At 37.6% G+C, this 27,665-nt stretch overlaps 1 protein-coding gene across 1 annotated transcript; it reads right to left on the bottom strand.

Annotated features, from left to right (window-relative positions):
* On the bottom strand, positions 1-27,456 carry CCDC180 (coiled-coil domain containing 180). The gene is made up of 35 exons (XM_041419974.1): positions 27,377-27,456; positions 26,478-26,560; positions 25,131-25,240; positions 24,914-25,042; positions 24,638-24,748; positions 23,456-23,551; positions 23,047-23,210; positions 22,751-22,870; positions 22,001-22,080; positions 21,226-21,314; positions 20,636-20,755; positions 19,820-19,993; positions 19,200-19,315; positions 17,807-17,933; positions 17,322-17,385; positions 16,444-16,682; positions 15,642-15,859; positions 14,932-15,107; positions 13,660-13,840; positions 12,992-13,138; positions 12,588-12,732; positions 12,261-12,377; positions 11,751-11,849; positions 10,725-10,830; positions 9,808-10,021; positions 9,159-9,211; positions 8,293-8,386; positions 5,746-5,812; positions 5,406-5,550; positions 4,894-5,054; positions 3,934-4,071; positions 2,822-2,933; positions 2,472-2,577; positions 1,644-1,782; positions 1-132 (listed from the first exon to the last, which is right to left on the bottom strand). The coding sequence occupies exons 1-35, from the start codon at positions 27,454-27,456 to the stop codon at positions 1-3; spliced, it is 4,452 nt and encodes a 1,483-aa protein (XP_041275908.1).
* Positions 27,457-27,665: the final 209 nt, after the last annotated feature.

Raw genomic sequence — 27,665 nt, 5'->3', positions numbered from 1 at the left:
TCAGACGTAGAGTCGCTTTATCTTCCAGACAGATTCTTTCCACCAATCATTCCAACGCTGAATTGCCAGCAGCTGAGCTGCATTTTCTTCCTTGATCTGGGCAAACAGCTGTTCAACTTTACTTTTGTATTTCTGTATTAAAAAAACCCAACAATTGAGGACAAAATTAGTAGTGATGAAATATCATTTTATTTGCCTAAATCCAGGTCCTGATGCATTGTGTCAGAAGACTGCATAGAGGCCACTTATTTTTTGCTTTTGACAGCAGAACTATATGAATAATTAACTATTAGCTGTGTTCCTTCTGTGTTCCTTTTAAAGACTTCTGAAATTGAATTATCAGCAATATTTAAATTTTGCTAAAATGCAAGACCTTCATCTCACTTCCGTTAGTTCCTAAGAGCAGAGAGTTGCCTTGTCTCAAGACTACACGGGATGCACTCAGCCTCTTCCTGGAGCTTTGTAACTCAAAGGTATGAACTGAGCTATTACAAAACTGCTAAAAAGTTATTTCCTCTAGACAGAAACTTGTAGACTACCACGAAAACCTCAAGGCACTTTAATATTCTTAAAGAGTCCATGCTCCAAAACATAAAGTACTGTATTTTTAATGCAACACACGTGCAGGAAAATAATCCTGTGGTGTGTGTGCATTCTATAGCCAATCCTTTTGCTCAAGGCACTTTAATATTCTTAAAGAGTCCATGCTCCAAAACATACAGTACTGTATTTTTAATGCAATACACATGCAGGAAAATACTCCTGTGTGTGCCTTCTATATCCAATCCTTTTATCCAACCATTTGTATCCAAACAACCACATTCCCTTCAAATCTGTGCTGTAATCAGGCTCCTAGGCACCAGAACTAGATACATAAAACACACATGCAAACTGATAGTTTTGATGGCATTCGCCACGATTGGCAGTATTCCCCTATTAAAAGCAGATATTTTTAAAAAGTTAATTTAGTTCAGTGGGAGTACAATTACTTCCAGGTCAGATGCATAAAGACATCTCCAAGTGATTTAACATAAAAATATTCTCCTAAATGCTGAGCACTGCTGTTTTGAGAACTATTGTCTGTGCCAGTCAGAGGCAGGGTTGTCTGCATTCTTTTAACAGACTCAGTGAAGAAAGAGTGATTATTTTGATGGTGGAAACTGTCATCTGTGATAGTTGTGGATATAAGATAGGTATGAAATATTTTACATCTCTTCATCTTTTATGGAAAAATCAGCTTTTGTGATCTAAGTCTGGAGCTAAAGGCTTCAGAAAGAAAGGTGAGTGAAAACAAGCATGACTGAAATGGCACTGGGACACAGCTGCTTTTGGAACTATGATGCTGCAAAATGCAGTGTCCTGTTTCTGACACCATCCATGCTTCTCTGCTGAAACAATTCCCCTTTGTCATGTCTCTGATTGAGAAGACTGCATGAGGAACCGACCCTGTCTGCTTCGGACAGCATCACAAGGGAATGGACAAGAGAAAGGATTCCTACACACGAATAATATGGCCTTAAGATCTGCAAACACTGTCTATGTTAAAAACCTCCACACACCACAAAGATTCTGTAATTGTCTTCTTAAAAAACCAAACCCATAACAGCAGCAGCACACTCAAGAGTCTTTCCCCACAAACCCACCTTATATGCAGCTTGTCTTGCATCCACCACTGCCAGATGGCCCAGGGTAGTTGTAGCTGTTGAAACTGATGCAGTTCCTCTGCAAAGAATATAGTCTGGAGTGTCGGGAACAACAGTCTCAGGTATTCCTGGCCAAGACCTATAAAAAACCAAACCAAACCATGAGAAAAGAAAAACAAACACATGAGAAAAGAAGTTAGAAAAGAGAACACATCACACCAATTCACATTGCTTGCACGCAGTTCCTCTGCAAAGAATATAGTCTGGAGTGTCGGGAACAATAGTCTCAGGTATTCCCGGCCAAGACCTATAAAAAACCAAACCAGCCAAAACAAACACATGAGAAAAGAAGCTAGAAAAGAGAACAGATCATACTAATTCACATTGCTTGGATTAAGGTGCCAAAGATCAATGTTATTTTTTTCCCCACAAAAGGTTTACCCTAAAACATCTTTGTTTAGTACAACCACCTGTTCTTTTAAAGCATCAGGATCTCTCCACAGTATAGAATTCATTTCTTCTGAATGACAATACACAGACCATTCAGAGATCTGAATGTAATTAATTGATAACTAGTGGCAAACAAGTGGCATAGCAATAGCAGTGACATGGTATTGTTTTACACTACTATATGTAATTCACTTTTATTTGGACCCATTGCAATTCTTTCTTTAAAATCATTACCCACTCCAACTACCCCATTACTAGTTCAATGACGTTACTAATGATGAGCTGCAGTTTCAACAAATGCAGCAAAAAACTGTCAGTTGTTATCAGTTCAGAGAAAATGAATTAGGCAGAACAGTGTTCAGTATCTCCAAATAGTACCTCCTTCCTCGTTTGACTAACTGTTGAACTTTGGAGGTTCCTAGAGGAAGTTCAGTTTGTTTACGACACGTTAAACTTGGCGTCTTCTCTGTAGGTATTTCAGTTCCTGGGAGGTAACAGAAGATATGCTCAGCAGAAACAAAACACTGTCAGGAATACAACTGTTTTGGAATAATTGTGCAGCTCAATGCTCTTCACACTCAAAAAATAGCTTTGCAAGTTTTATTACGCAAATTTTTTAATTTAAATCAAATAATCTTAATATCAAAGCCTCCTCTTCCTAGGGACAGACTGCTGCAATCTTTGACAAGGGAGCGGAGGCCTGAACAAGCAATCTCTTCTTTTCTTACCTGCTACTTTTACATCATCAGCAGTGATGGTTTCATCTAGTTCCAACAGGAGCTTTTCAGTGAGGGCAGCCAGTGCAGAAAAAAAGCTCTGAGCACACTCAGCAGCACAATCCTGTTATAACATTGGAGACAAGTGAGAGGAATTCCTTTGATAATTGGATCTCCTCTTCTTTTAACTTGGCTCTGAAAGACTACACAAATATCAAACCCTGGCATTCCACAACAGCTGCAGATAACAGACATGAGGCTCAAAGTTGCACATAAAAGGGTCTTGAAGTGTCTCTGCAGTATTCTTAACATTGCCTGATTATCTAAAGATCAAAAAACTGTAAAGTTTTGAGTATAGGTACCTAGTAGTTACACATTTGGGTTAAACATGATAAAAACAGCTTCCAGCCAAAGAGAAGATCATTCTAGAATTCAGGTACTTTGGGTGGAAGTGCTTAGCCCAGGTGTTACTCTCAAATACCTATTTGTGTTTCTGTGTCTGCATGCAGAGCTAGGAGTAGAAGGAGATACTATGGAATTAAAAATACCAGTACTCTGCAGACAGTGTAGAATTTGGAGTAAGTGGCCTGAGAGAACTAAGCAACAGGCTTTAATGCTGGGGAACCAACCTTCAATTAACCCAGGGGGCAAAGGGGGGAAAATATTTTGATTCCTGAATCTCTCCTGTAAATTCAGCTTATTGCAGTTCTTAATCTTATGTAGAAAAGTGTCATTATTTGCACTAATGAAATGCACAAAGAAGAAACCCTTCCAGGCATCTGTTGTCTGGAAGTAAGAGAACTAACCAGAGGATGTCACCTCCACAGCCAATACTCCTACCCACCATTAAGTTCACAGCCAATAGCTTCTATGAATGACATAAAATATCAATAAGTTCTACAATGTATCTAAGCAGCTGTGTGTGTGCAGATATATTTATGTCTATGTTCATCTAATGCTGACAGTACATAACTTAAAATATAGCAATATATGAACAGGATTGCTTAAAACTGAAAAAAAATGTCAAGTTTCCTTTGGATGGGGAGGAAAAACTGTATCCAAAATACACCCTTCTTTCCAAATACAACATTTCAGTTCACATTAAGCAAGGGTTTTACAATTACCTGCAGCATCTTTGTGTTCAGGTGAACTCCATCAGTTTGATCTTTTTGCCTTTTTATTTCCTCTTGGCACAAAGCCTCCAGCTGAAGGGAGTTATTTGGGTGTCCCAGGGAGTAATGTAATTTTCTCCAGTGTGTAGTCTTTAAGCAAGTATGTAAGAAAGAAATGCCTTCAGTAAAGAATATACTGTGAGTCATAAAAAGGAAGAAGTAAACCACAAACATTTTCTATTAAGGTATTCAGAAAGACAAGGAAAATGGAGCTACTTCTTGGCTGTCTCGATATGAAGCTTTGCAGTGCAATCTGCACCAGATTGTCTCTCTGCTGGCCTCTGGTCTCACTTTGGGATTTATTTTCAACAAAAAATCATCTCTTCCACCACGAGGTAAGTAAGGTATTTTTTGTATCTCTGTATTTGTAATTTTTACCTAATTTTTAATACTCAGACACAATTTCTAGACACTTTAGCATTTTCTGTGTGATCTCCATTATGATACTGTTCTCAGTTCTGATATTGCTTGACAAAATATGCCTCTTTTATGAATTTCATTATGTATTATATGTATTTCATGATGTACTATCATTTATGTATTTCATTATCACTACATCACAGTTCTTACAAAGGAGTGTACCCATACAGTAGGAGCTGTCTGGCCATACTCCAAGGTCACAGACCTCACAGAGTTGACAATCCAAGTGTAAGATGACAGGCAGAGCTGAGAAGATTAGAAAGAGGCAGCCCAGTGCTGGAAGCTGGAAGAGAAGGGACAGAGTTCCACAAAATCCAAAGCTTCCAGGAGAACTAAACAGACTAACTGGAAACACAGAAAACTGTATCTGTGGTCAGCTCAGCAGAGAGTGATGAAGCAAACAGTGAGAATGAGAAAAATAAAATGTTATCAATCTGATGCACTTACCATGGGTTACACTACAAAGCATTCCAGAATGTCCATGATACATACCTTCACATCCTCCCAATCTTTCAGCTGTCTGTTGAAGAGATGCTGAATATGACCAGTAAAAGAGCTGAGTTTCTGCTCATGTTCTTTTAAAAGACTTTCCACGACCAGTTGGGAAACAGAAGAGAGCTCCTCCTCAAAGCACTTCAGCTGGTCCCGAAATTCTTTTTGGAAAAAACAGGGTGTGCATGTGACACAAACAGCCTGGAATTTTCTCTCACAGAGATTGTGTCTCTGGCATTGCTTTTTCTAGTTGCAATGCTTTGAGAAACATACACTTGCTCAAAGATGTAACATTTAATTTTGTCAAGTGCCCTTCTGCTAGACTTTTTGTAGCTGATAATACATACAAAAAGAATATTGGCTCAATTTCCATTAAAGTCAACTGGAATTTTTCCACTGAGTGTGATGGATTGTGACGACAACAACATAATTCTTGATCACTGCAATTTTCAGCTTTCATACTGAAAAATTACATACACATGAAAATGCAAGTCTTAATTGAATGAATTTACCTCTAAGACAGAAATTGTAGTAATCATCTGTCTGCCTTTGGTATGACAGTAGTTTCACTCTGAGCATTTCTGCCCAATGTTCAAATGTGTCTGGCAGATCTTCAAGCATTCCCAAGTAAGGATTCTTCTTTTCTCCATAGAACTCCTGCAGAAGGGAAAGATAAACCAGAAAAAATGTTGATAACACATTTAAACACATTACATGTAGGTAAATAACAGTAGGAGAAGAAAAGAAACTTTCTGGACAGTCTACCAAATATTGAAAGAAACAAATAATTTCTCTGACACAGGAGTACACCTATGAAAGCAGAACCAACTAAAGAACATGACATTTCCTTACCTCACCAAGGCAGAGCAAGGTGTTGTTACCATTACAGAGAATATCCATAATAATCCCCTTAAAAGTACTGAAAACCAAAAAAAAAATTAAAAAATTAAAAACATGATCACACTGTTAAATAATCACACTGAATATTAATTGTTTTTCAAGTATTTTGTTCAGGTTAATTTTAGTACATTTTTCAGAGCACACACAAACCAATGTTCAGAATGCTTAAGAACCTTCCCCCACATTAGCACAGATTCTCTTCTGATGCAGCCAGTACAACAGGCTATTGTAATTGCTCACTGGAGAGCACTGCCATGTCACTGTCACAAAAAAGCAATCTTAGCCAAATTCCTGTGCCCAAAGAGCTTACCATGCATTTCAGATAAGCAAAAATATTTCAAGGTGGGTCTAGCTGTTTACTGGAATTATTTTGAAACACTATGGAATAAAGTTCCCAAACACTTAAACATCTTAAGCATTAATTTGAATAGTTTTGCATGGCATGTACAAAATATCTCAGTTCTACAGATTACAGCTGCACATATGAAGAAACAATACATAATTTTCTTAGAGAAGGGGAATGGAACCTAATTTATACCCATTAATGGAATACTGAGTACAAGAATAAAGATATAAAATGTATTTGTCTTCTTAGGTGTGAAAATAATTGAAAGAGAGGCTATTTGACATTCCCCACCCACTTATAAAAGTACAAAACAGGCTCCAGTAAGACCCCCACTTCAGATATTAGACAGAATGAACCAGATGACTTACATCTTTACTGTTATTACACTGCAAAAGGAACTGTTCTGGAAGTACTTTGACCTATAAATATCAAGGCTAAATACCTCAAAATTCAATGATGAACTCTATAGGTCACAATGATAAATAGATAGATAGATAGATAGACAGATATATAGATGGATGCATACATACATACATAGAGGGTTTTTATAGATTAACTTCTTGTTCTGGAAATATATGACTTACTCAGACTTTGTAGCATTATTTCCAAATAGCTGGGATCTTTCATCCTTGGTAAGAGATTTTCTGCCTTTTTCACTGGAAAGGAAAAACATTAATTTGAAACTGTCCACAAGTGCTGTCCTTCTCTGGCTGATGATTTGAGCTAGTCAGTCATATGACAGACATGAAACTGAAGAAAAATTAGTAAAAACCTAACTCTAGAACTAGTATTCTATGTGTCCTGGTTCTGGCCAGGACAGGGTTAAGCCAGGAGGGCGTATGGCCAGGACATGGCCAGGAGCTGGAGGTTATTCTCTACCTCTCAGCATTGTGGGGGTGGCTGGAAAGGTCCCTGCTGTTGGGGAATGTGGTGGCAGTCTCAGGGGTTTCCTCACGGTGAGCATTCACATGTGAATCACTTGCCTCTCTTGTACACTTTGCTGTTAACATTGCTGCTGTTACTATTAGTTTTTTTTATCTCATTGCTATTTCTAATAAATTGTTCTTATCTCAACTTTATCTTCACCTTTTGTGCCTCCAATTTTCCTCTGCAGCTGCTGCAGGGAAAGGGGAGTGAGCAAGCAGCACAGGGTTTTGGAGTGTTTTGCTAGTAGCACATATACAAAATACTGTATATTATCATGGTTTGGGAATACAGTTCCCAAACGATGATAAGATATAGTATTTTGATGGAAAAAGGTTCTCAGAATTCTCTTCTAAACTCTCAGTTGTTGAAAATTTTTTTGTTGTTTTCACTATTACAGTAGCTCATTTCATCAATCTGTGGACTCAGCTGAAGACAAACTATTTAGACACACCTGAAAATTAAGCCATATTGATTTAAGGGTTAAACAGTATTTCAACAACTTCAAAATACAAAACAGCAGCAGATGAAGGAGAAAAATAATAATATTTTTCCAGTCAAAATCTGGGAGGAAAACCCCACAAAACTCATCATGTGGACATAACTAGGTAAGAGATTCCAAGTGATAAGCAGTAGATGGAAAGAAGGCTATACACAGGAGAGGTAAGAATCTTTCAATTATAACAGCTGCTGCAGGGAAAGGGGAGTGAGCAAGCAGCACAGGGTTTTGGAGTGTTTTGCTAGTAGCACATATACAAAATACTGTATATTATCATGGTTTGGGAATACAGTTCCCAAACAATGATAAGATATAGTATTTTGATGGAAAAAGGTTCTCTCAGTTGTTGAAAATTTTTTTGTTGTTTTCACTATTACAGTAGCTCATTTCATCAATCTGTGGACTCAGCTGAAGACAAACTATTTAGACACACCTGAAAATTAAGCCATATTGATTTAAGGGTTAAACAGTATTTCAACAACTTCAAAATACAAAACAGCAGCAGATGAAGGAGAAAAATAATAATATTTTTCCAGTCAAAATCTGGGAGGAAAACCCCACAAAACTCATCATGTGGACATAACTAGGTAAGAGATTCCAAGTGATAAGCAGTAGATGGAAAGAAGGCTATACAAACAAGAGGTAAGAATCTTTCAATTAATAGACAAAGTCTAGGTAAATTTCTTGCATAGGAATACTTGAAGTGGAATTCCTCCTTTTAGGGTCTCACCTTTTTTTTCGCTTGGTTTCATCCCGAGATGACCTCTTGCTAGTAGACTTCTGAGAATTTGCATCAGATACCCTCTTCTTTACTGGGGGAAGAACTGCTTATAGTTAACAAGGAAAGAAGAATATTGCACAAATGCCAACTGAAGTGCTTTTTATGTGTATATATATATATTTTGTATTCTTATTTCTATAATGTTTCCTTACAACATGGAGGGGACAACTACAGGAACAATCATTTCTGTCAGACAGGCCTGAAGTAACCCAGAAGTGGCAACAGCAGTAAAGGTTATGTGCTGGGGCATGAGTCCCAGGAATGTCACAGAAAATACATGGCAGATGGAAGAGATTTAAAGCAAATTGGAGGCAGGTGAAGAAGGAGAATGAATGGGCTACATTCATAGTATTGGTGGTCATGGGGACTTGCAGATGTGGAAGAGATTGAGGATAGCTTTGGAAATGGCTGCAGAAGAGAGAGGAGGAAATGGGAGCACTAGGTAGGAAGTATCTGGGGTTACCTCTGTGCTCACCTTTGAGTAGATGATGATACAGTGTGAGAAGGATCCCTGATTCCCTATATACTTCATGATTTCTGCTCTGCTTCTTTTCTCAACCCCACTTCCCCTTTGCTATCACAAACACAGGTATTCTTTATAACATTATTATCTTATTCTGCAGTTTTCATTGCTTTAGGAGCCCCAAATCATCTTTATCTAAGTAAAGATACTTAGGGAAAGAGCTGAGAAGCACAACTATCTCAGAGTTCCTAGCATAGAAGTCACTGGCCTGGATCATGCTAGACCTGTGCAGTAAAATGCCAGGAACTACAATTTAGATGAAAAGAAAATATTAAAAGAAATACAGGCACACCTGGATTCTTTTTCCCCCGATTTAGGTCTCGATATTTTTTTGATGGGTCAAATCTGAAAAGAAAAAAAAATAAAGAGCTAAGTACTACTGCATATCCTGTCATTTTATGTTCTATACTATATTATACAGCAAACTAGGCAAGTTCTCTATCCCTATCATGTGCTAAGTGAGTTAAATTTCTGAGATTATATTTAACAGATAGGGTTACTTTTACAACTGACAGTGTATATAGAAGTGATTTCATAGGACTGATTGTTTAACTGGAATTTTGGAATTTCTACAGGCAAAACTGCATTAAAATACTATTTGCAAATCAAACATTTGTCACACTCTTCATTTTACACTTTGTATATTCAGTCACCTAGGTAGCAGGTAATAACCTGCTCTAGAAAATAAGGCTCTAGAAGACAAAAATTAAATACCTAAAATTTATCATTGTATACTAGATGTCACTCACAAAGGGGTATTTTTGGCTATGAGAAATCTTGGGTTTAAAAAGAAAGTCTCAGCTAGACTAATTTTTAAACTTAGACTGATTAGAAAATATCTAGTAGTATTACCTATGACCAGTCTATTCACTAGTTCTGGGCAAAGAAAACATAAATAAAGACATGGACAGAAAAATACCTTTAGACAAACAAGTACTTACCCAGCTAAATTTCCAATAACTTTTATTGCCAAATCATCAAATATTGATGTATCCATTCCGCTTGGATTTAACAAAGGGAATTTGTCAGGATCCAGTCCCATCACCATCCTTTTGCTCTCATCTCCAAGACTCTCTTTTGGAACAGCAGGAGCAATGAAATCTTGTGACCTCCCATCCACGTCGGGAGTGGCTAAGTGCTCTTGCAATGTCCCGTCTGTGTCAGCAGTGGTGAAGGCCTCCTGAAATGGGAAGAAAAATGAAGCCCTGTAGACCACAGCAGGCAGTCCATGCATTCCATGTAATGACTGACTGCTAGAGCAGATTTTTTAAACAGACAATATCTTGCTTCACAGGCTGAAATAAATTTTTTGTCATGCTAACAGCAATGTTGTTACAGCTATTCAGCTCTAAAACACTTCAAAGCAGTTAAAAATAGGTTCTCATAATCATCATAAACAGTATTTAAGGATATACTCTTAAAACAATGATCCACTGAGATGACAAACTAAAGACAGACTTTCCAGAAAAGGGAGGAAAGAAAACACAACCTGTTAGATAAAAACAAAATCCTTTCAGGACACATTTGGGATTTAAAAAAAAATATTTTAAAGAAACCTGTGAAATATATAACTCTGAACAGTGCTACACCTTGAAAACAAACTCTTGTGAAGAACTGAGCAACTTATTGCAGAGCCATGTATCTCTTCAGCATTTTGGAAACTTGCTGATTTACTCAGCCTCTTAAAAAGGCTGTCCTAATGTTACAGTGTCTTTGACACCTTGGCATAATGCAGATTGTTTTTTCATTTGAGAATTCAAAGCACAAATTCTGAAAATCCATTAAAACATGTACATATGAAAATTCTCTCAATATTAAATAAAATACAGAGAACGTGAGTGTTATCTTACAGTGGCACAGGGGATCTCTGCCTTTACTACAAAGCAGTCAAGATACTTGCTCCTCTTTTTCAGCTCTTCCAACACCTCTCTGGCAAAAGCATACAACTCTTCAGAAGTTAAAACCTGAAAGATATGGTAATACAGATGGTATTCACTAAATTGACTGTTCTAACCTTTTCACACATGCTGACTCATGCAAACAATATTATTTGCCTTTGTTCTGTCACCAGTTTATGTACACATACATGGAAGCAATGAGATTGTATAAGAAGCTGAGGTTTTGGTTTGGCAAACAGGAAAACAGGTACTGACTGTCCAAAAAGGACTGTTGGGGTTTTAAACCCAGCTGGAAATTAAGCACCACACAGCTCAATCCTCCTTCTCTCCCTCCTTGCCCTGGTGCAATGGGGAGGAGAATCAAAGGAAAACTTGTACGTTAAGAACAGTTTAATCATTGAAAATAAAATTAAATACAGTGATAATGGTAAATAATAATAATAATAATAATAATAATAATGACAGTAAGAAGAGAAAAACAATTGATGCACAATACCATTGCTCACCACCTGCTGACCAATGCCAGACCCCCATTCCTGAACCCAGACTGGCCCCTCCAGATAACTCCCCCAGTTTATAGACTGAACATGACATTCCAGGGGCTGGAATATCATTTCTGGCCAATTCAGGTCCCCTGTCTCAGCTGTGCTCCCTCCCAGTTTCCTTTGTGAACCTCCTCAGTGGCAGAGCAGGAGACAAGGAAAAAGAAGTCTTTGGCTTAGGATAAACAGGACTTAGCAAAAACTGAGTTATCAACACCACTCTCATCCTGAATCCTAACCACAGCACTGTAACAGCTACTGAGAAGAAATTAACTCTTCCCCAGATGAATCCAGGACAAGAACCTTTCTGAGCAAAAATTCTGTGTTTCTGCCCAGCCCCAAATATGAGGAAACATAAGTCTTCCTGAAAAATATTAGTTTATACCAAATTAATAACAATTAATAAGTCAAATTAAATACCATTTCCTGCTGATTAGAAGTTACTTCTTTATCTGCAGTAGAACGAACATAAGCATCTCTCTTCTGCTGGAGCTTTTCCAGGTAAGACTTTAATGTGACTGACTGCAAATTGGAATTCGCTACCTAAAGCAGAAGCAAACTTTAGAAAACTGGATAAGTCAAATCCCCATTCACAGGAATTTCCGAGGCTCCAGTTTCAAACCATCAGAACCACTGACAAAAACTGGTTAAAAACCCCCGGTACCCAGAGGAGAAGCTGAAAACAGTAATTCACAAAAGCAGCTGCACCATACAAAAATATTGGTGAATTCAGATGTACATACTCCATGTGCTGCAAGGCCACAGTGTTCCAGCACAGCTGCAGCAGTAATAAAAATAAACTTTTAAGTGGATTGTGACAGAAAACAGATTTTAAATTAACATTAAAAATTATGTAATATTTGTCTACTGTGAATTCAGCTAAAATCTCCTCAAAGGTATAAAAGAAAATTATTATATTGAATTTAAGCAAAGTTCTGATGTTTCTGTTTGTACCTCTGATTTGATTTGCTGTCGTAGCTTTCTCAAATATTGATGGACCTTCTCCATAAAGGCTCGACCCAGAGACAGAGAAGCAAACTTTTTTCCAGACTGCTTGAAAAGTTCAGTAGCCTTTAAGAATGTTAGAAACAAAAGACAAGACAAGATAATTTTTCACTTTTTAAAACGTAAATGATAGAACTTGCCGTTCTACTAATTTTTTCCATCATCTAACTGCCAAACAGGACAGACTTACTGTTCTAATCTGAAAGCAGGCTGACTGCAAATCACATCAAATATGTCAATAGAAAACATCTTTTGAAATAATGTAATTCTGCATACCTGCTCCAAGCAGCTCGATTTTATTTTCTCTACATCTGCCTTGATTGAACTTTCAAAGGAGTCAATTTCCTTACTTTCTTTCTGAAGACACTCGTTGAAAAGCTTTACCTCCTCAGATGCAAAGTCACCACCCTCTGAAAATAATCTGAAAGCAAACATATAAACAATTGGCTTTGAGTCATTTTATTCCAAGACCATTCTAGCTAAACAGCCCTGAAACAACACAAATGTGATAAAAACAGCATTATAATTGTGGTTTTAACAAGCTACATTTCTTTTTTTAAATAGGAAACTAGATGAATAACAAAATAAACTTTACTTTTACTGTTCTGCCTATGCAACAAACACCGATTCCCAGAACTAAATCACCATTTATAAACAACAATTCCATGAAATCTATGTACCTGCAACTTTTGAGAAAACCCACATTTGAGTCCCTTAATCTTCCTAAAGCTTCCTCCAAGTGCTGCTGGTAACTTCTCACAGTAACCCTGATTGATTCCAGATGGTTGTGGAGCTCTGATTCCAGATTATTGCGGGAATAAACTAACCTAACAGCAAATAATAAAAGACAGGGAAAACATGTCTAATGAGGATCACACATGATGATTCAGCAACTTCTGGCTGTAAAGACATGAAAAAAATTGAGGACTCCGAAGTTATTTATGACTCTCAAAGCAACTCCCTGAGCTGGGATGGTTTGGATGAACCCATGGAAGGTATCAGCAGCAGCTGATACTATTGGGCACTTTTCTTCCAAAACAATTAGTCAACTGATATTACTGTGCACGTTCAGTAAACTGGATAAAATCTAAACAGATGAAACATCTTTTCGACTTAAATACTGCCAGGACTTTGAAAGGAGATGAGAATTTCCAAGAGTCCAGTCCTGATTGTAATTTCTTCAGGGAAAGAGAATGAAATTCTTTATGTTTTCAAGTTTTATGAAGTAGTCTTCATTGAAGAGCAGTGACATATAAAACAGGTTCAGAATGCAAACCATAAACATCCCAGACAGCAATCAGGAGTATTTAACTAGGGATATTCACAGCAACAGCAGTGGCACACTTACTGCTCAGTCACAGGAGCGTGGAGCAAGTCATACTCCAAGTTATGGACTCGGGAATGAAAGCTTGTGTTGAAGTTATTGAGCTGGTCTGAAAATCTGAGGAATGCATCTTTCTCCTTTTTCAGGACTTCTGCCAGCACTGCACAGTGGCACTCAAGGTGCTCTTTGTGAAGTGACAGCTCCGCTGAGAAGAAAGGGAATTTACAATAGGGACATTATTTCCTCTTTACTGTGAGCTATCACAATGCCCAGTTAACCTGTGAACAGCAGCAGCAGCAAAATAAACAAAGCCAGACCTCAGATTAGCTAAAACATACAAATTAAATACATTCAATTTGGTTTCTTTGATTTTTCTCCTGTGAAAGACATCTATCTTTAACAGCTCTTAATCCATTCAAACCACAAATGTCCCCTGTTTGCTCTAAGCATCATTTTCCTTTTATTTTTGGTCATTGCTGACATCTCCATTATCTCTCTGTTCTCAGTCTTGTAACAAAACTAAAAGTTGTATTTTTTTAATGGAAAATACACTTTTCCTGGTTTTGTGAGGGAAAGAAAAAAATCAGTTTTGGTCTCTCTTCTGCAATGGTAGCTGCATAAATCAAGAGCCAGCCAATCACCTCAAGAAAGCTACCAGAAGAAGCACCTCTCCTCTCTACAGAAAAAGAGAAATTGAAAAATTATTTGCCTGTTTTCCAAAAGAAGTATTTTTAGCTTATGTGTTAAAGACCAACAAACCTGTCTAAAATATTTTCTTCTCACCATAAAAGCCTGACACTTCCCATGCAGAAAAAGTTTTCATTAGAAGATGCTCTGTAGCTGCTCAGTGATATATCAGAGTTAAATCCTTCCTCTCCTGTTTTCAGAAGCTTGGCCCTGACATTTTGGCTCCCTCAACTGGCTACCTTCTTTTTCTGCAACACTTGAAAAATATTTTTTGTACACCACAAACTCTTGTTACATAATTTCAAGGTGGATGAGAATTCACCAACATTGACAATAGAATGTCCAACATCTACAATCCAGTGGTTAATCAAGGCACTGCTGTCCATTTTTCCAAAAATAACACAGCACAAACCAGGAAGAGCTATAGAAAATAAATGTAATTTAAAAAAATACCTGAGTAGCATAATATACTGGGAATTCAAAGACACTCAACTGCTTTCTGTTGTCCTCTATTACTGACTCCACTACTGCTGAAACAGATTTTGGACCACTTAGTCCTATCTCTAAATGAAGACATATGATGCTCACAACACAAAAAAATGTCAATACCAGCTCGAACATTGTAGATATTTGTCTGTATCTCCTCCTGCTTTTGTTGATGCAACTTAAGATGCAGCAGAAGTATTAAATTCAGCTCCTCTTTCTTGGCAGCTACGAAGACATAGGAGTTGGACAAGGATTCTGCAAACCATTCCTCCAAGTGTTCAAAAAAGCAAAGGCGAATCCTATGATTGAAAAAGAAATATTACAACCAGGAATAGTAAATAATAACTAAGAATATATTGAATGTATTATTTCTAAAAATTCAACTTCTAGCTATAGGAAGGTACAGTTTCAGTACATTTGCACAACACTGACAGTTTTTGAGTTAGCTGCTTAGTACTGAGTTGGAGGCATTTTACCTTCATGGCTCTGCAGTAAATTTAGGCAAATTCCTTGTCTTTCTGTAATATGTTTTCTCACTAAATAATTTTCCATAAAATATGAATGTTCTGTAAAGGTAAATTTTTCTGGTACTTTGACATCCATGGATACAAAGCAATGTAAATATTTTCTCATATTTGTATCAATTTATCAAGTGGAATAACATAATAATTGTCCAATCATCATTTTATAATTAAAAATCTAACTATATAAATATCTAATTATATAATAGTAATAAATAACTTTTGCCTCTCTACTCAAATGTTTCTTCTAAACAGTTGAAATCTGTCTATCACATAAAGAGAAAGAAAGGACAGAAATTGTTCTCAGCTCACCTTTTTTTCAGTTCAAGAAATGTGGCTTCTGTGAGAAGTACATATTTCAGGTACACAGGAAGTGGTCCTTCTTTTTCATATTTTATAAAATCACTCTCTGTGATGTCAGTCTTTCCTGCCTCTTCAACTCCAAGAACAGTGTAAGTGTTTCCACTAGCAGTGGAAAAAACCTCTGTGACAATTTCAGCACTTTCTCCCTCGCTGCTCTTGGACACTGACTGGGAAATTGTTGGAAATTATCCCGTTACTTTTTAAAGTATCAGCATACAATCAACAGTGCACCAGCTAGTGTAAGAATCCTAAGGATATTTAGAATAATTTTCTCATTCTCAGTTTGGACATTTACACAGCGCTGGCAATATTTATATATTTATATTTACATATATATATACACGCAAACACATATATCCATATTTATATATTTATATGCCAGCAAGACATAGGCAGAGTTGACAATGTTTTAAAAGGTTTTTCGTTATGGTAATAAATTCATGGAAACAGAAAAATTAATACTTAGGTACAAATACTTGGTTTAAAACATTCATCACAGGCTGAGAACAGTGTGATAAAAGACTTAAAAAATGATGCAAAGGGTTTCTACAAGGGTAAAAGATCCAAAAGAATGGTTGTGAACTCTTTTATACACTCCATTTTCCCGTAAAAGGATCTACAGCCCTGTGTGCTTTGTAAGCAAACTAAGCAAAAAAGACTATCTACTCATTCTCAGCAAAAAGACTTCCTATTCCTCCTTATTTTGGACAGGACTGCCTTCACCTTCGAATTTATTCTCTTGCTCACTTACCTGTGTAATGCTTAGTCCCTCTTCTGCATGCTCATTTTCTTCACTTTTATGAGGAATGATGCTCTCCTCTTCTTCTTCTTCTTCCTCTGTTTCTTCAATTTCCTGTGCCAAGATCACCTGTTTCTGTGTTAGGTTTGTTTCTCCAGCTGATTTCTGACAACTGTCCCTATCTTCTGGCACCAGCTGAGAGAGGTGATCATCCTGCTCTGCTCTGGGATGGGATGTCCTTGCCTCGAGCCCTGGGGGCAATTTTGGATGCCACAATGTCAGAAAGACCTAAAGTTATTACAGGAATCTCCAAAGGAGGAACACAGAGATAGTGAAGGGTCAGGAGAGGAAGCCATACAAGGAGTGGCTGAGGGCATTTGGTTCAGCTGGAGAAGAGAAGACTGAGGTCACACCTCACTGGCAGCTGCAGCTCCTCTCGAGGGCAGCGGAGGGGCAGCTCTGATCTTTGCTCTCTGACCAGGGACAGGACCCAAGGGATGCCTGGAGCTGTGCCAGGGGAGGGTCGGGCTGGAGATCAGGAAAGGTTCTTCCCCAGAGGGTGCTGGGCACTGCCCAGGCTCCCTAGGGAATGGGCACAGCCCCAAGGCTGCCAGAGCTCCAGGACACTTTGGACAATGCCCTCAGAGATGCACAGGGTGGGATTGCTGGGGTGTCTGGGCAGGGCCAAGAGTTGGACTTTCACAATCCCTATGGTTCCCTTCTAGCTCAGGATACTCTGTGATTTTCCTCTCCTTCCTTGATGCTCTCAGCTTGCTACTCCACCATATGTTCACCTTCTGAAGCCTCAACTACTTATTTACAGGTAAAGCAGAGTTCTTCTGGTTACAATCCAAAGAAATACAGATTGAAAACCAACCAAGCAGAAATACCTGTTTGGACTGTTGAGGTATTATCTTGATCTTGAACTCTGGAGTCTGTTGTGCCTTGCAAGTTCTAAAAGCAAAACAACAACAAAAAACACCCACCACACCATTTTAAAATATGGATTTGCTTTCTTCGAAGAAACCCATATCCCTTCTCAAAATGTATCTATTTCAGTAAGACACGACAGTCTTGAATAGACCACTCACTATCTAAAGAACCTGTACCACTCAAATCAATTACTTTAAGTCTGTTACCTTGTAGTTTTCTGTTCAAACCCCAAGTGAATTTGCTAAAATTCTGTTTGTGACAAGGACAGAGTTAAAAGTGTGGGACTGATAAATATTTTGGTTTCCCTCTGCTATCTCTACCGAAATCACTTTATTCAACGGTTGAAACAGTACTTCATATAATCAGAATTTTAAAGGTAATATAAATTCTCTCTAAAGTAAAACAATAATATACCAGTAAGCAAAAGAAATTTTCTTTTTACCTGTTTGAAGATTTCCTTTACACTAAAATGCTGGCTGATGGATATACTGTAAGAAATCAACTCCCTCAAAATAGCTTTTGGATAAACCATTATTTCATTCATTGCAATCTCCTTCAATGTCTCATTCCTGTCAAATTTAAGGTCACTGTTTAAGAGACTCAAGTATGTATAGATAAAAAATTAAGTGTGACTACAGTGCCTTTAAATCTAAATTTAACTTTTTAAATCAATCTCATAAAACCTTTAGGCTAAACGTTGCCGCTGATATGTTTATATTGAATACAATCACATCCTAGCTTGTTAGAGATTAGTTCATTACAAACAAATAAATGCACAAAAGATAAGAAATATTTACAATAAAGCCTTTTACATCCTTCCTTTTGGATGGGGAGCCATTCAAACACTGCTTACATAAGAGAGGTCAAATTACTGCCTTCCATGTTAGTTCTGCATTGTGCTCAGGTGTGACTGAGCCTTTCTGGTTTATTTTCATTTTACCTGAAAATACAAACTAATGGTTCAGGCTGAGTCTATATTAAAGAAAAATCAGCATTCACACTTGTTTTCATTTACATTTGCTTTGTCTCTTAAAGAATGATAATTATGGGGAATTTATGTACGTGTTCAGATAGGTTACATTGTATTTTCACTTGGTCTGTTACCTCTGGCTTTTTAAAAACTGTTTGAATGATTATTAAGATTATCAAACCCCAACTCTAACCACAATCCCACTGTGAGGTGTGTGAAGGTGTGATTCTGTCCCTCATGTCCCTATTGCCCTTCTAACGTGCCTCTGATCTAACAGGCAGAAAAGACCTCCTGGGTGTAACAACAGAGCTGCTTCCTCTCAGGTTTCACACCTGCTGCTAAGGTCTTTAGCAAGGAGAGCAGTATTGCACCAATTTTTATATGTTTTTTAAGCTTGCAAATGCCTAATCACAAGAAGGATAACAGAGAACTTGCCAAAATAAATACTTTGGCTACCTTAAAAATCTTAGTTCTTGCAACTTTGAATGAGATCAAGTTTGAGTGCAGATATGATGGTGCAGACCAACTCCTGATTCCTGTCATTTAACAATCTGAACTACTACTTTTACTTTCTGAATAAGGCATGGCTGTGATGGTATGCACAGTAATACTGATGTGGAATGGTTTTTAAATGATAACTGTCTTTCTTTGTCCCATTCCTAAACTGTGGGTATTATTTGCCTTAACCTTGTTCAATATGTACATTATTTTATATTCTTACATGAAGTAAAACAGCCTTTTCCATACCTTACATGAAGTAAAACAGTCTTTTCCATACCTTCACAACAGCATAAACCAGGCCTAAGTAGTACAACCAATGTTAAAATATGCTTTACTTTTTAAATTTACAATACAAAATTCTTACCTAGTTCTAATTTGATCTAAAGAAGAAAGGGCATTCTTCAAATATTCCTCCAGCTCTTCTTCACAGCTGGCCATTTTCATTTTTTCCAGAATTGTATCCAGATCATCTTTCATCACCTAAGGCCACATTAAAAAGCTAGTAAAAATTATTTAGAATATACTAAAATCTCCATAACTATTTAGGATTCAAGTAATTTGATTATGTACATATATTCTACACCAAGACCTTAGCAAAACTCATCACCTATGAAGATCTTCCTAGACAATGAACACCTCTGACATAGCCACCCCAAGCTGGCTGTTTTAACTATGAGAATTTGGCATCCAACCATACTCTACACCTGCACAAGATCTCATAATAGCAACTTGCAGCCACTTAGTACAGAAAGCAGCAGTGATCTTTATCACTTCTGCCACATCAAGACAGGACTGTCCATTCACTGTGAATCAAGCAGTTAGCAAAAATGCACTTGACAGAATGAAACTGAAAAGTAGAAATTCTAATATAAAGTCAGATATTATGTTTTTCTTTTTATAGCAGCTATTTGAATTCCAGAGGGTTATTTGTATTAAGAAATCCTTTCTTTACATTATGCCACATCCTTGTTTTTATGTTTATACCTGTATTATTTTATCCTTTTGCAATCTGTATTTATCTACTTTCTTCTGAAGTATATCTTCCTGCAGGGACAATTTGGACAGATGGACATCCCAGAGACCCATGGCCTCCTGAACACAGCTGTACAAGCCTTGACAGTGCTGCTCATGCCATTTAGCCATCTCCTTAAAATCATTCTAAAGAAAAACATTCAAGTGAACAAGTTATTTATAAACTACTGGAAGGTGAAATGAATGAGTAAGAAGATATGTAAAATGATAAAAGGCTGCCTGGAATTACACAACTGGTGTTCAACATTTTGTCTTCTATGTGGAGAGTAAAAAAAGTAAAATCCAAGTAAACTGGGTAAGAATGTGGATTTTTACTCTACAAGCTGAGAGTATCAAAACTTCTGCTTATTCTGACAGCATAAAGCACCAAATCACATTCTACAATTTATCTCTTTATGAACAACTGCCCAGTGATTTTTATGTATAGGATCACAACAAATCAGATTGGAAGACTTGGGAGATCATTTAAATCTATTCCTCTGCCTTTTAGCAGATTGGGCCATACCTCATTTACCTCTATCATACATATTTCAGATATAAATTATAATAAAAATACAATATATTACAAATAATGAACACAGTAATTATGAACTCTTCCATGTGAAACTCTTCCACACCAAGTTTTGTTTCTTTGTAGTGGTTAGTCACACTATGCACCTCTTTCTAATGTGACATCAACATCCTAGGATGCAGAAGGCATTGCAAGTGGGAGCACAGAAAGAACAGACTAGTCCCAAGGAGTGATAAAAATAAATGTAATCAACACACATCCATGTGCTCCAGTTCTTCTTCAAACCTATTTCTTAGTTTCTCAGTCATCTGAAGCATGTTGGAATTCACAAGTTCAACATCTTCTACTGTGCAAATGTTCTTATCCAACAGGGTCATCTAAATGAAAAGAACAGCAAATTATTGACAGGTGTAACTTTCAGAGAGCATGGCTAAACTTAGTGTTTCTTTTCTTGTGATGGACAAAGACTCAGCCTCCTAGATGCCCCATTCTGTTAGTGAAGACTACAAATCAACTTGATACAGAGGGAGAAATTGAGGTAGAGAGGTGGAATTCCTTTGCCAAGATAAGACAGATTTAGCACAAAGGCTGAGGGTCCTTGCATCCCCCACGTAAACACAGGACAGCACCCCCTTCATTACTGGCATTTGTTTTGGCTTTTACACATTTCAAGTACAAATACCAAATACTGCTGTGAAACCAGATGGATGGTTACTTTTTGAACTGAGTAAGACAGAGTTAAAAACTAATTTCACTTGTTATCTCAATGTCTGTTGGACCCTCAAACACATTTTACTGTAATGACATACTGTACCATGGCTACCACACCCAAAGCTGGGACACTCACCTTGCAGGTCTGCACTTTTTCCTGACATTTGCCCTGGACCAGCTCGTACTGGACAAGCATTTTTTCCACACACTCTGCATTATGGGTGTCTGAATGATGTGGAACAGACCACAGTCAAAATTCTGTATTTCACAGTGAGAAAAAAAAAACATGACAGAGGCCCTGTGCTGAATCTTAGCACAGGGAACAGATCCCAGCAGTGTCTGCACATCTGTGTGACACTAACAACCAGTCAAGTAAGATGTTTTAATACACAGCTGTTTATAATTATGCTTAAAAGTAGCAAGTTATTTACAATTGCTACCAACTTCTTTGCTACCATACAGGCTAGAAATATCACAACAGGACATGCTCTGGAGCAAGAGAAGGCAGGCACACAGAGGGAAGGCACTCTACAGGACAGAGAAAGGAAGTACCTCCAGTAATCCTTCCCCTCTTCTCCAAGAGTTAAAAATGAGTATTTTTATATGATTGAGAACTCATCCATGTCAAAATACAACTTTTATTTCCCCAGATTAATTCTAACCAAGCCAGTTCCTGCTAGATGTCACCATGTACAAGTGTTTGTACCAGCCAAAGGAAAGTGATGTCACAGGCAGCTTCTTAAGGTCTTACTGCCAGCTCAAAGCAACTGAGAAGGCATGTGGGAACACGTGCAACAAAGAATAGAGCAAACATGTGCTTTCAAACCAACTGTCTGCCTCATCACTGCCCAAAAAAAAAAAAAGAAAGTATTGCTTGAATTTCAGACTGTTTTTATGATTTCCCAACTTACCTATATTTTTGTTTAAATTCTCCAGAGTTCTGTACCATTCATTTATGTCAGATTTTTTATGTGTTGGAGGCAACATGACGCTATCAAAGGAGGAAACAAGAGTCAGGTACCTTAAAATACAAACCAGTCAGTTGTATATAAACTATTATAAAATACAAAATTATGAATCAGTGTCCATACTACTGTGCTTTATTTTATTTACAGCCATCTTGGCAATGAAAATCAGCCAAAGAGACTGTTGTTCTTCAAGGTCAACTGTTTACTACCCAACAAGGAACTAACTGTAATCTACCTTGTTCCTACATCCACTGTAAATAAACTCCCTGTAATGCACTGCACCCAAAAATGCTCCTTGTGTTCAGGAGGGATATTCAAACATAGCAGTGTTAGATTTCTATACATACTCCTCTCTTAATTTATTACACATGGAGAAAAAACCACCAACTTCTAGTTCTCCACCCATCTTTGTCTGCCCATTTCTAGCATGTTTCAAATGTCAGTAAGAATTACTTCTGTATTCCTGCATTTTCAGCCCTCGATCACCACCTATTTAGTGTAGCTGGTGCAGTGAAAATCAAAAATGTATTTTTTCCATTACAAAGAGCTCTAGAAAAATAGGTTTAGACCCTGTCTTACTGCTGAATTTAACAATCACACACTGACAGAAAGCAAAGTGCATTTTGTAGCCAAACCTCTCTTTAACTCCAGAAAGAACTGTTTTCCTTTATGGTATATACTCTTTTGCCATACCTAATGTGCTGCAAAACCCTCAGTCTCTGTTCACTGAGTACAATCTGCTCCTTTATCATATTTTCCATTTCCATTTTCACAGCTTGGGGATTCTGTATTTCTTCATTTGCCATAAATTCTCTGCAGGACGGAATAAAGATATGTATAATGGAAACATGATCTCATACATTACATCATATATGATATGTATAAAGAAAAAGTAACTTTTTTAAACTTGTTGTTTTATAGAAACCACAAATGAACACTAGTCACTTTGTGTTATTCATTGTCTAAAGTAAGATTGCAAAATTTCTGACCTGAAACTCTGAACTACACAGTTCTTTTGGATGAGCTTCCAGTCCCTGACTCTCTCTTGCCATTTCAGTTGATGCAATTTTTCTTTCTCAAGCTCTGATTTCATTAAATTAAAGAGCAGCTTGGCAGTTGCCCTCTCATTACCCAGCAGTGCTCTGTTTATATTCTGTGCATGAAAAAATAAAATCAGGAGTAGAAGCAGCATACAACATGCAAAACCAAAAAAAAAAAATTGTGTCTTCCACACAAAATGAGGGGGAAAAAGAATACAAATGATAACAAATACCCTGCAAAGTAGAAATCTCTCTATATTTCAGTGATTGATAGGCAGAAAAAAATTATTTCATCTAGGAAAAAAAAGACATTCTAGGAATATTCAGACTGCTATCCTGCCCCAAGTAAAACATTTACCATGGCCTTATTGTTAATGAGCTTGTGAACATCAGCTGCCAAGAAGAAGGCAATTTCCTCCAGTTTCACAGTATACTTGGTCAGTACATCTGCTATCTGTGCAATAGAAGAATAAGGAAAAGCAACAACAAAAAGTTAACTCAAATATCAGCTTCCCAAGTTAAAAAACTACATGAACAAGATATTTTTTTCCATTAAAATGGATTTCATTCAATTCATTAATTATTCATTAATTAAATCTATTAAAGTGAATGAAAATTAATTGGATGACACAGATTGAGAAGTAAATTTTAATATATTCATCTGAGTTAGCTTGAAGACTGATTTTTTCAGTAATTCATAAAAATAGTAACTAAAACATTCCACTTTGCTACTACTCAGCTGATTTCTCTTTAATATCTGTGATAATTGAGTGCTCTGCAGACAAGCTGCAATATGAATTTAAAAATCAAACCAACTTCCTTTCAAATATCTCAACAGAATCCACCAGTGCCTGTTTTAAGTGAACACAAAATTAAAGCAAATGTGTTCATCTCTGACATTTGTTGTAACTAATCCAACAGAAAGGTTACTGGTGATACTCTTGGACCTTTTCATCATACCTGAATTACAAAGAGAGGAGAAACTGGCACTGGTAGAACAAACAGCTTTTCTTTGCCTACAAGGACAGTGCAGCAAGCTCTTCCACAGTCTATCCATTTTTTTATCCAAATATTTCCTAGGATGTCCAATGACTTTTACAGGTTAGGCTGAAGGCTACAAAACTGCAACACTTTTGCTACTGACCCCAGCCAACCCAAACTAAAATCAAGCTAGGTCACGTCTGTGCTCCTTCTCAGCTGCAGAACAGCTATGTACCCCCAAAAAACCAGACCAAATGAAAGTCTGACCTATATAACCCTCCAGGGAAATAAAAGCAGCTCACATATTCCCTGAACCTTTAGTATAGGTAATTGTGAAAGAAAGAAACCTTCAAACTAGGAAAAAGTAGCTTCTCCTGATTATGTGGGTATAAAATGAGTGAATAGTTTATTGGTGAAAAGAAAGCAATCACCACACAACAGAACTACTGGCACATCTCTGACTCCTGAGGAAACAAGCTACTCTTTGCTCTGCACCCAGCATTATATTAGCAAATAACAATCGTATGCTAAAGTAATAGTTATTAAGACTGCAGCTCACTTTCATGGCTCGACTCCTTTCAATCTCCTTCAGGGATTTGTCCACTGCCCTAATCCACTTCCTTCTGTTTGAGGACTCCTGGTGGATCATATTCCAGAGTTCTTTCAAACCCTGCAATAAAAATCTACTCTCAATTTCACTGAAAAGTGAATATATGTAAAATAAAATTTTGAAAGTATAAAGCAAATAATTTAGGACTCCAGTGAGCCATAAGAAGATGCTACACAGAGCAGATACAAGTAACTGAAGTTGAGCCCTTGCTCTGAGTTGCCTTACTTCAAATGAGAAACCTTCTAAAGCCACGTCAGATGCAATCTTTTCAAGCAGAAGTTTACTCTTTTCATCTGATTTCATCACTTCAAGCTGAAGGGATTCTTGAAGATTCAAAACAGAGGCTTCCATCTCCTAAAGTGGCAGGTCAGAGTGATCATTTGAATATTGGGCCCTGACCTTAGAAGAGCACTCAAGACTGGTTTAAAAACTCCTGCCTTACCCTGCCAATGCAGTCCAGCTCCTGCTGCATCTCGGTCACTGCTGCATCGTGACGCTTTTGCCGCCGTTCTGCCAGGTACTTCCATGTGCTGCTGCCTGTTTCCTCAGGAACTGCCAAGGAAGAAATGAGGATTCTGTAGCCTGGTGCTGCTGCAGAACATGGGAATCATGAAAAATAAATCCACAAATCTGCACTATGACTGCTGTAGTTTGTGCAGCTTTCACAGTGTGCAACATCTTTCCATGGGAAGTGCAATCTTAGCAAATGCAGGTTAAAAACACTAGGGCATATTTTAAAATTTCCTTTATTAACTTCTGATTTTTCAGAAAGATAACAGCATGGAACTATCAACTAGGCTCAGGCATGATGTAAAAAAATTGCAACATTTCAGGAATGAGATCTGATTACATCAAAAGTGGAATTTATCATCTAAACATAACCTGTGATTGACTGACAATTTCACAACTTTTTGGGGTTTTTTTCTATTAGAAGACTCTTCATCTTCAAAATTACCAACAAATAATCAAAAATGTGTCAGGCCATTTCTGAGCTTGATTTTTGTTGCCTTGCAGGAGAGAGAGTCCAAGTGTGAGTGTAACCAAACTGTGTATTCTACTCCCCTCTACCTCATTTTGCAATGACCTATTAACGATGGGTGGTTTTCAGTGCACACCTGACCCCCAGGACACCAGCAGGGTGTTAAAATAAGACAGGCAAACCCTGCAAGGCGAGCTGTTTCTTTATCCTTGAAATGACTCAGCTGGGGACACAGCAGCATCACCCATTCAGTGAGGGTCATCTGTGCTAACGGGCCACGATGAACTGATTATGCACTAGCAGAATGGGCAGCTGAAAGGACTACCACAGACTCCAGAAATATTGTAGGACTCATGGGATTACATCATTCCATGCCATTGGGAACGTCCCTGCACTGGGGGATGTACCACCTGAACCTCACTGTATATAATTTAGGCAGTCTGGGGACTTGGGACACCACCACCACTGGACATCCAGAGGAGGACCCGAACTTCCACAAAACCACAAAACCACCCCATCTGACAGGACTGCAACCACTGCAACCCTGACCAACAGGGTGCCAGCTTGTACTCTGACTTTGTGGTTCTCAACCAGTTTTTCTGTATCATTGCATTTGCTGTAATCTTTCTATTAAATTGTAACTCCAATTTGAAATCTCTCAAAAGGTATTTGTTATGGTATGTGGGGTTAATTTCTCCTGCTGGCTTACTTTCAAACCAGCACAACTTTATACCTTGTTCAGCTAAACCTGTTGCATGTACCACATGAATGCAAATTAAAATAGATGGCATTAAGGGAAACCAGTTTTACCAACTACATCAGGCAGGCCTCTGACTTCCTCAGCTGAACTTGCATCTACATTTCCCCATGTCTCTGGAAAAGTTGTAGATTGTCTGAAATATTAAGAGAATAAAGCTTCATTTTGTACTAGAAATGCACCAGAAGAGGGACGAACATAATAGTATAATACACTTTAATTGGCAAAATGTAACATTAAAGTGAACATAGGTATCATTCTAACTTTAAAGAATATAATTCAAAGAATCAAAGTTGCTTCTTCTGAGACAAACTGAAGTCTGGGTAGATCCCAACTTCAAATCTATTAGGATGGCATTACAGCAATTACATGCTAGATTTAGAACGTGTAAACTACAGAGACTTACAGAATAGCTCTAAAGGTAAAAAAACCTTTGAAATCTTAAGGAGACACTAGCAAGAAATGTGGAGATAGCCTTTATCTGCCCAGTGCTTTTCTCAACAGCTTAGGCACTGTGTTTCTCCTTGGGGTCAGTGAGAATCCCTGTATCATTATTCAGCAGCTGGCTTAGGATAAAAAAGGATGGATGCATTAACTTCATTCTTGTTCATTACATTATCTTACTGCATTATTGTGTAAGCCATTTACTTGGAAATATAGCCTAAAAAAATATGTGTCGCAGTGGGTGTATATCTAGATTGCTATGAGCAAAGACAATTTCTTTTTAAAAGGAAAGCCATACAATATGCCTGCCATTGCAAATATTAGTCTGTTAGCCTGCACTTCAACAGGCAGCAAGCAGTTCATTACACTAAATTTACATTTGGCAAGGAGACAGTGTATTACAAGTTGTTAGTGCTATTGAGGAGTTTCTAATTCCCAGTGAAAATCTGTCCATTTCATACCTTTAGTTATGAACATATAATTGGGGTTTTATGCTTCTCTTCCCTACCTGTCTGACTGTGGTGTTTTTGTGAAGTCACTGACAGGTGATTTTCCAACACATTTCTGCTGATTACTCGGTGATGGCATGGCACCAGCAAACATTTCTGAATGCCTATTTACAGTGCACTTTTTACTCTTCTTAGAGGACCTTGTTTTCTTCTTTCCTTCATCCAAAAGGTGGGCTAAGTGTGCCTTCAAAGAACCATAATCTCAACAATTAGAATTCCTTCAAACCTACTGAACAGTGAACAGCGACAAAATAATTAATAAAAAATAGTAGGGGACAGACAGAAGAA

The sequence above is a fragment of the Onychostruthus taczanowskii genome, unplaced genomic scaffold (genome assembly GCF_017590055.1).
Source record: "Onychostruthus taczanowskii isolate IOZ18803 unplaced genomic scaffold, ASM1759005v1 scaffold63, whole genome shotgun sequence".
NCBI lineage: Eukaryota > Metazoa > Chordata > Aves > Passeriformes > Passeridae > Onychostruthus > Onychostruthus taczanowskii.
This window is presented reverse-complemented; position numbering and strand designations above follow the sequence as displayed.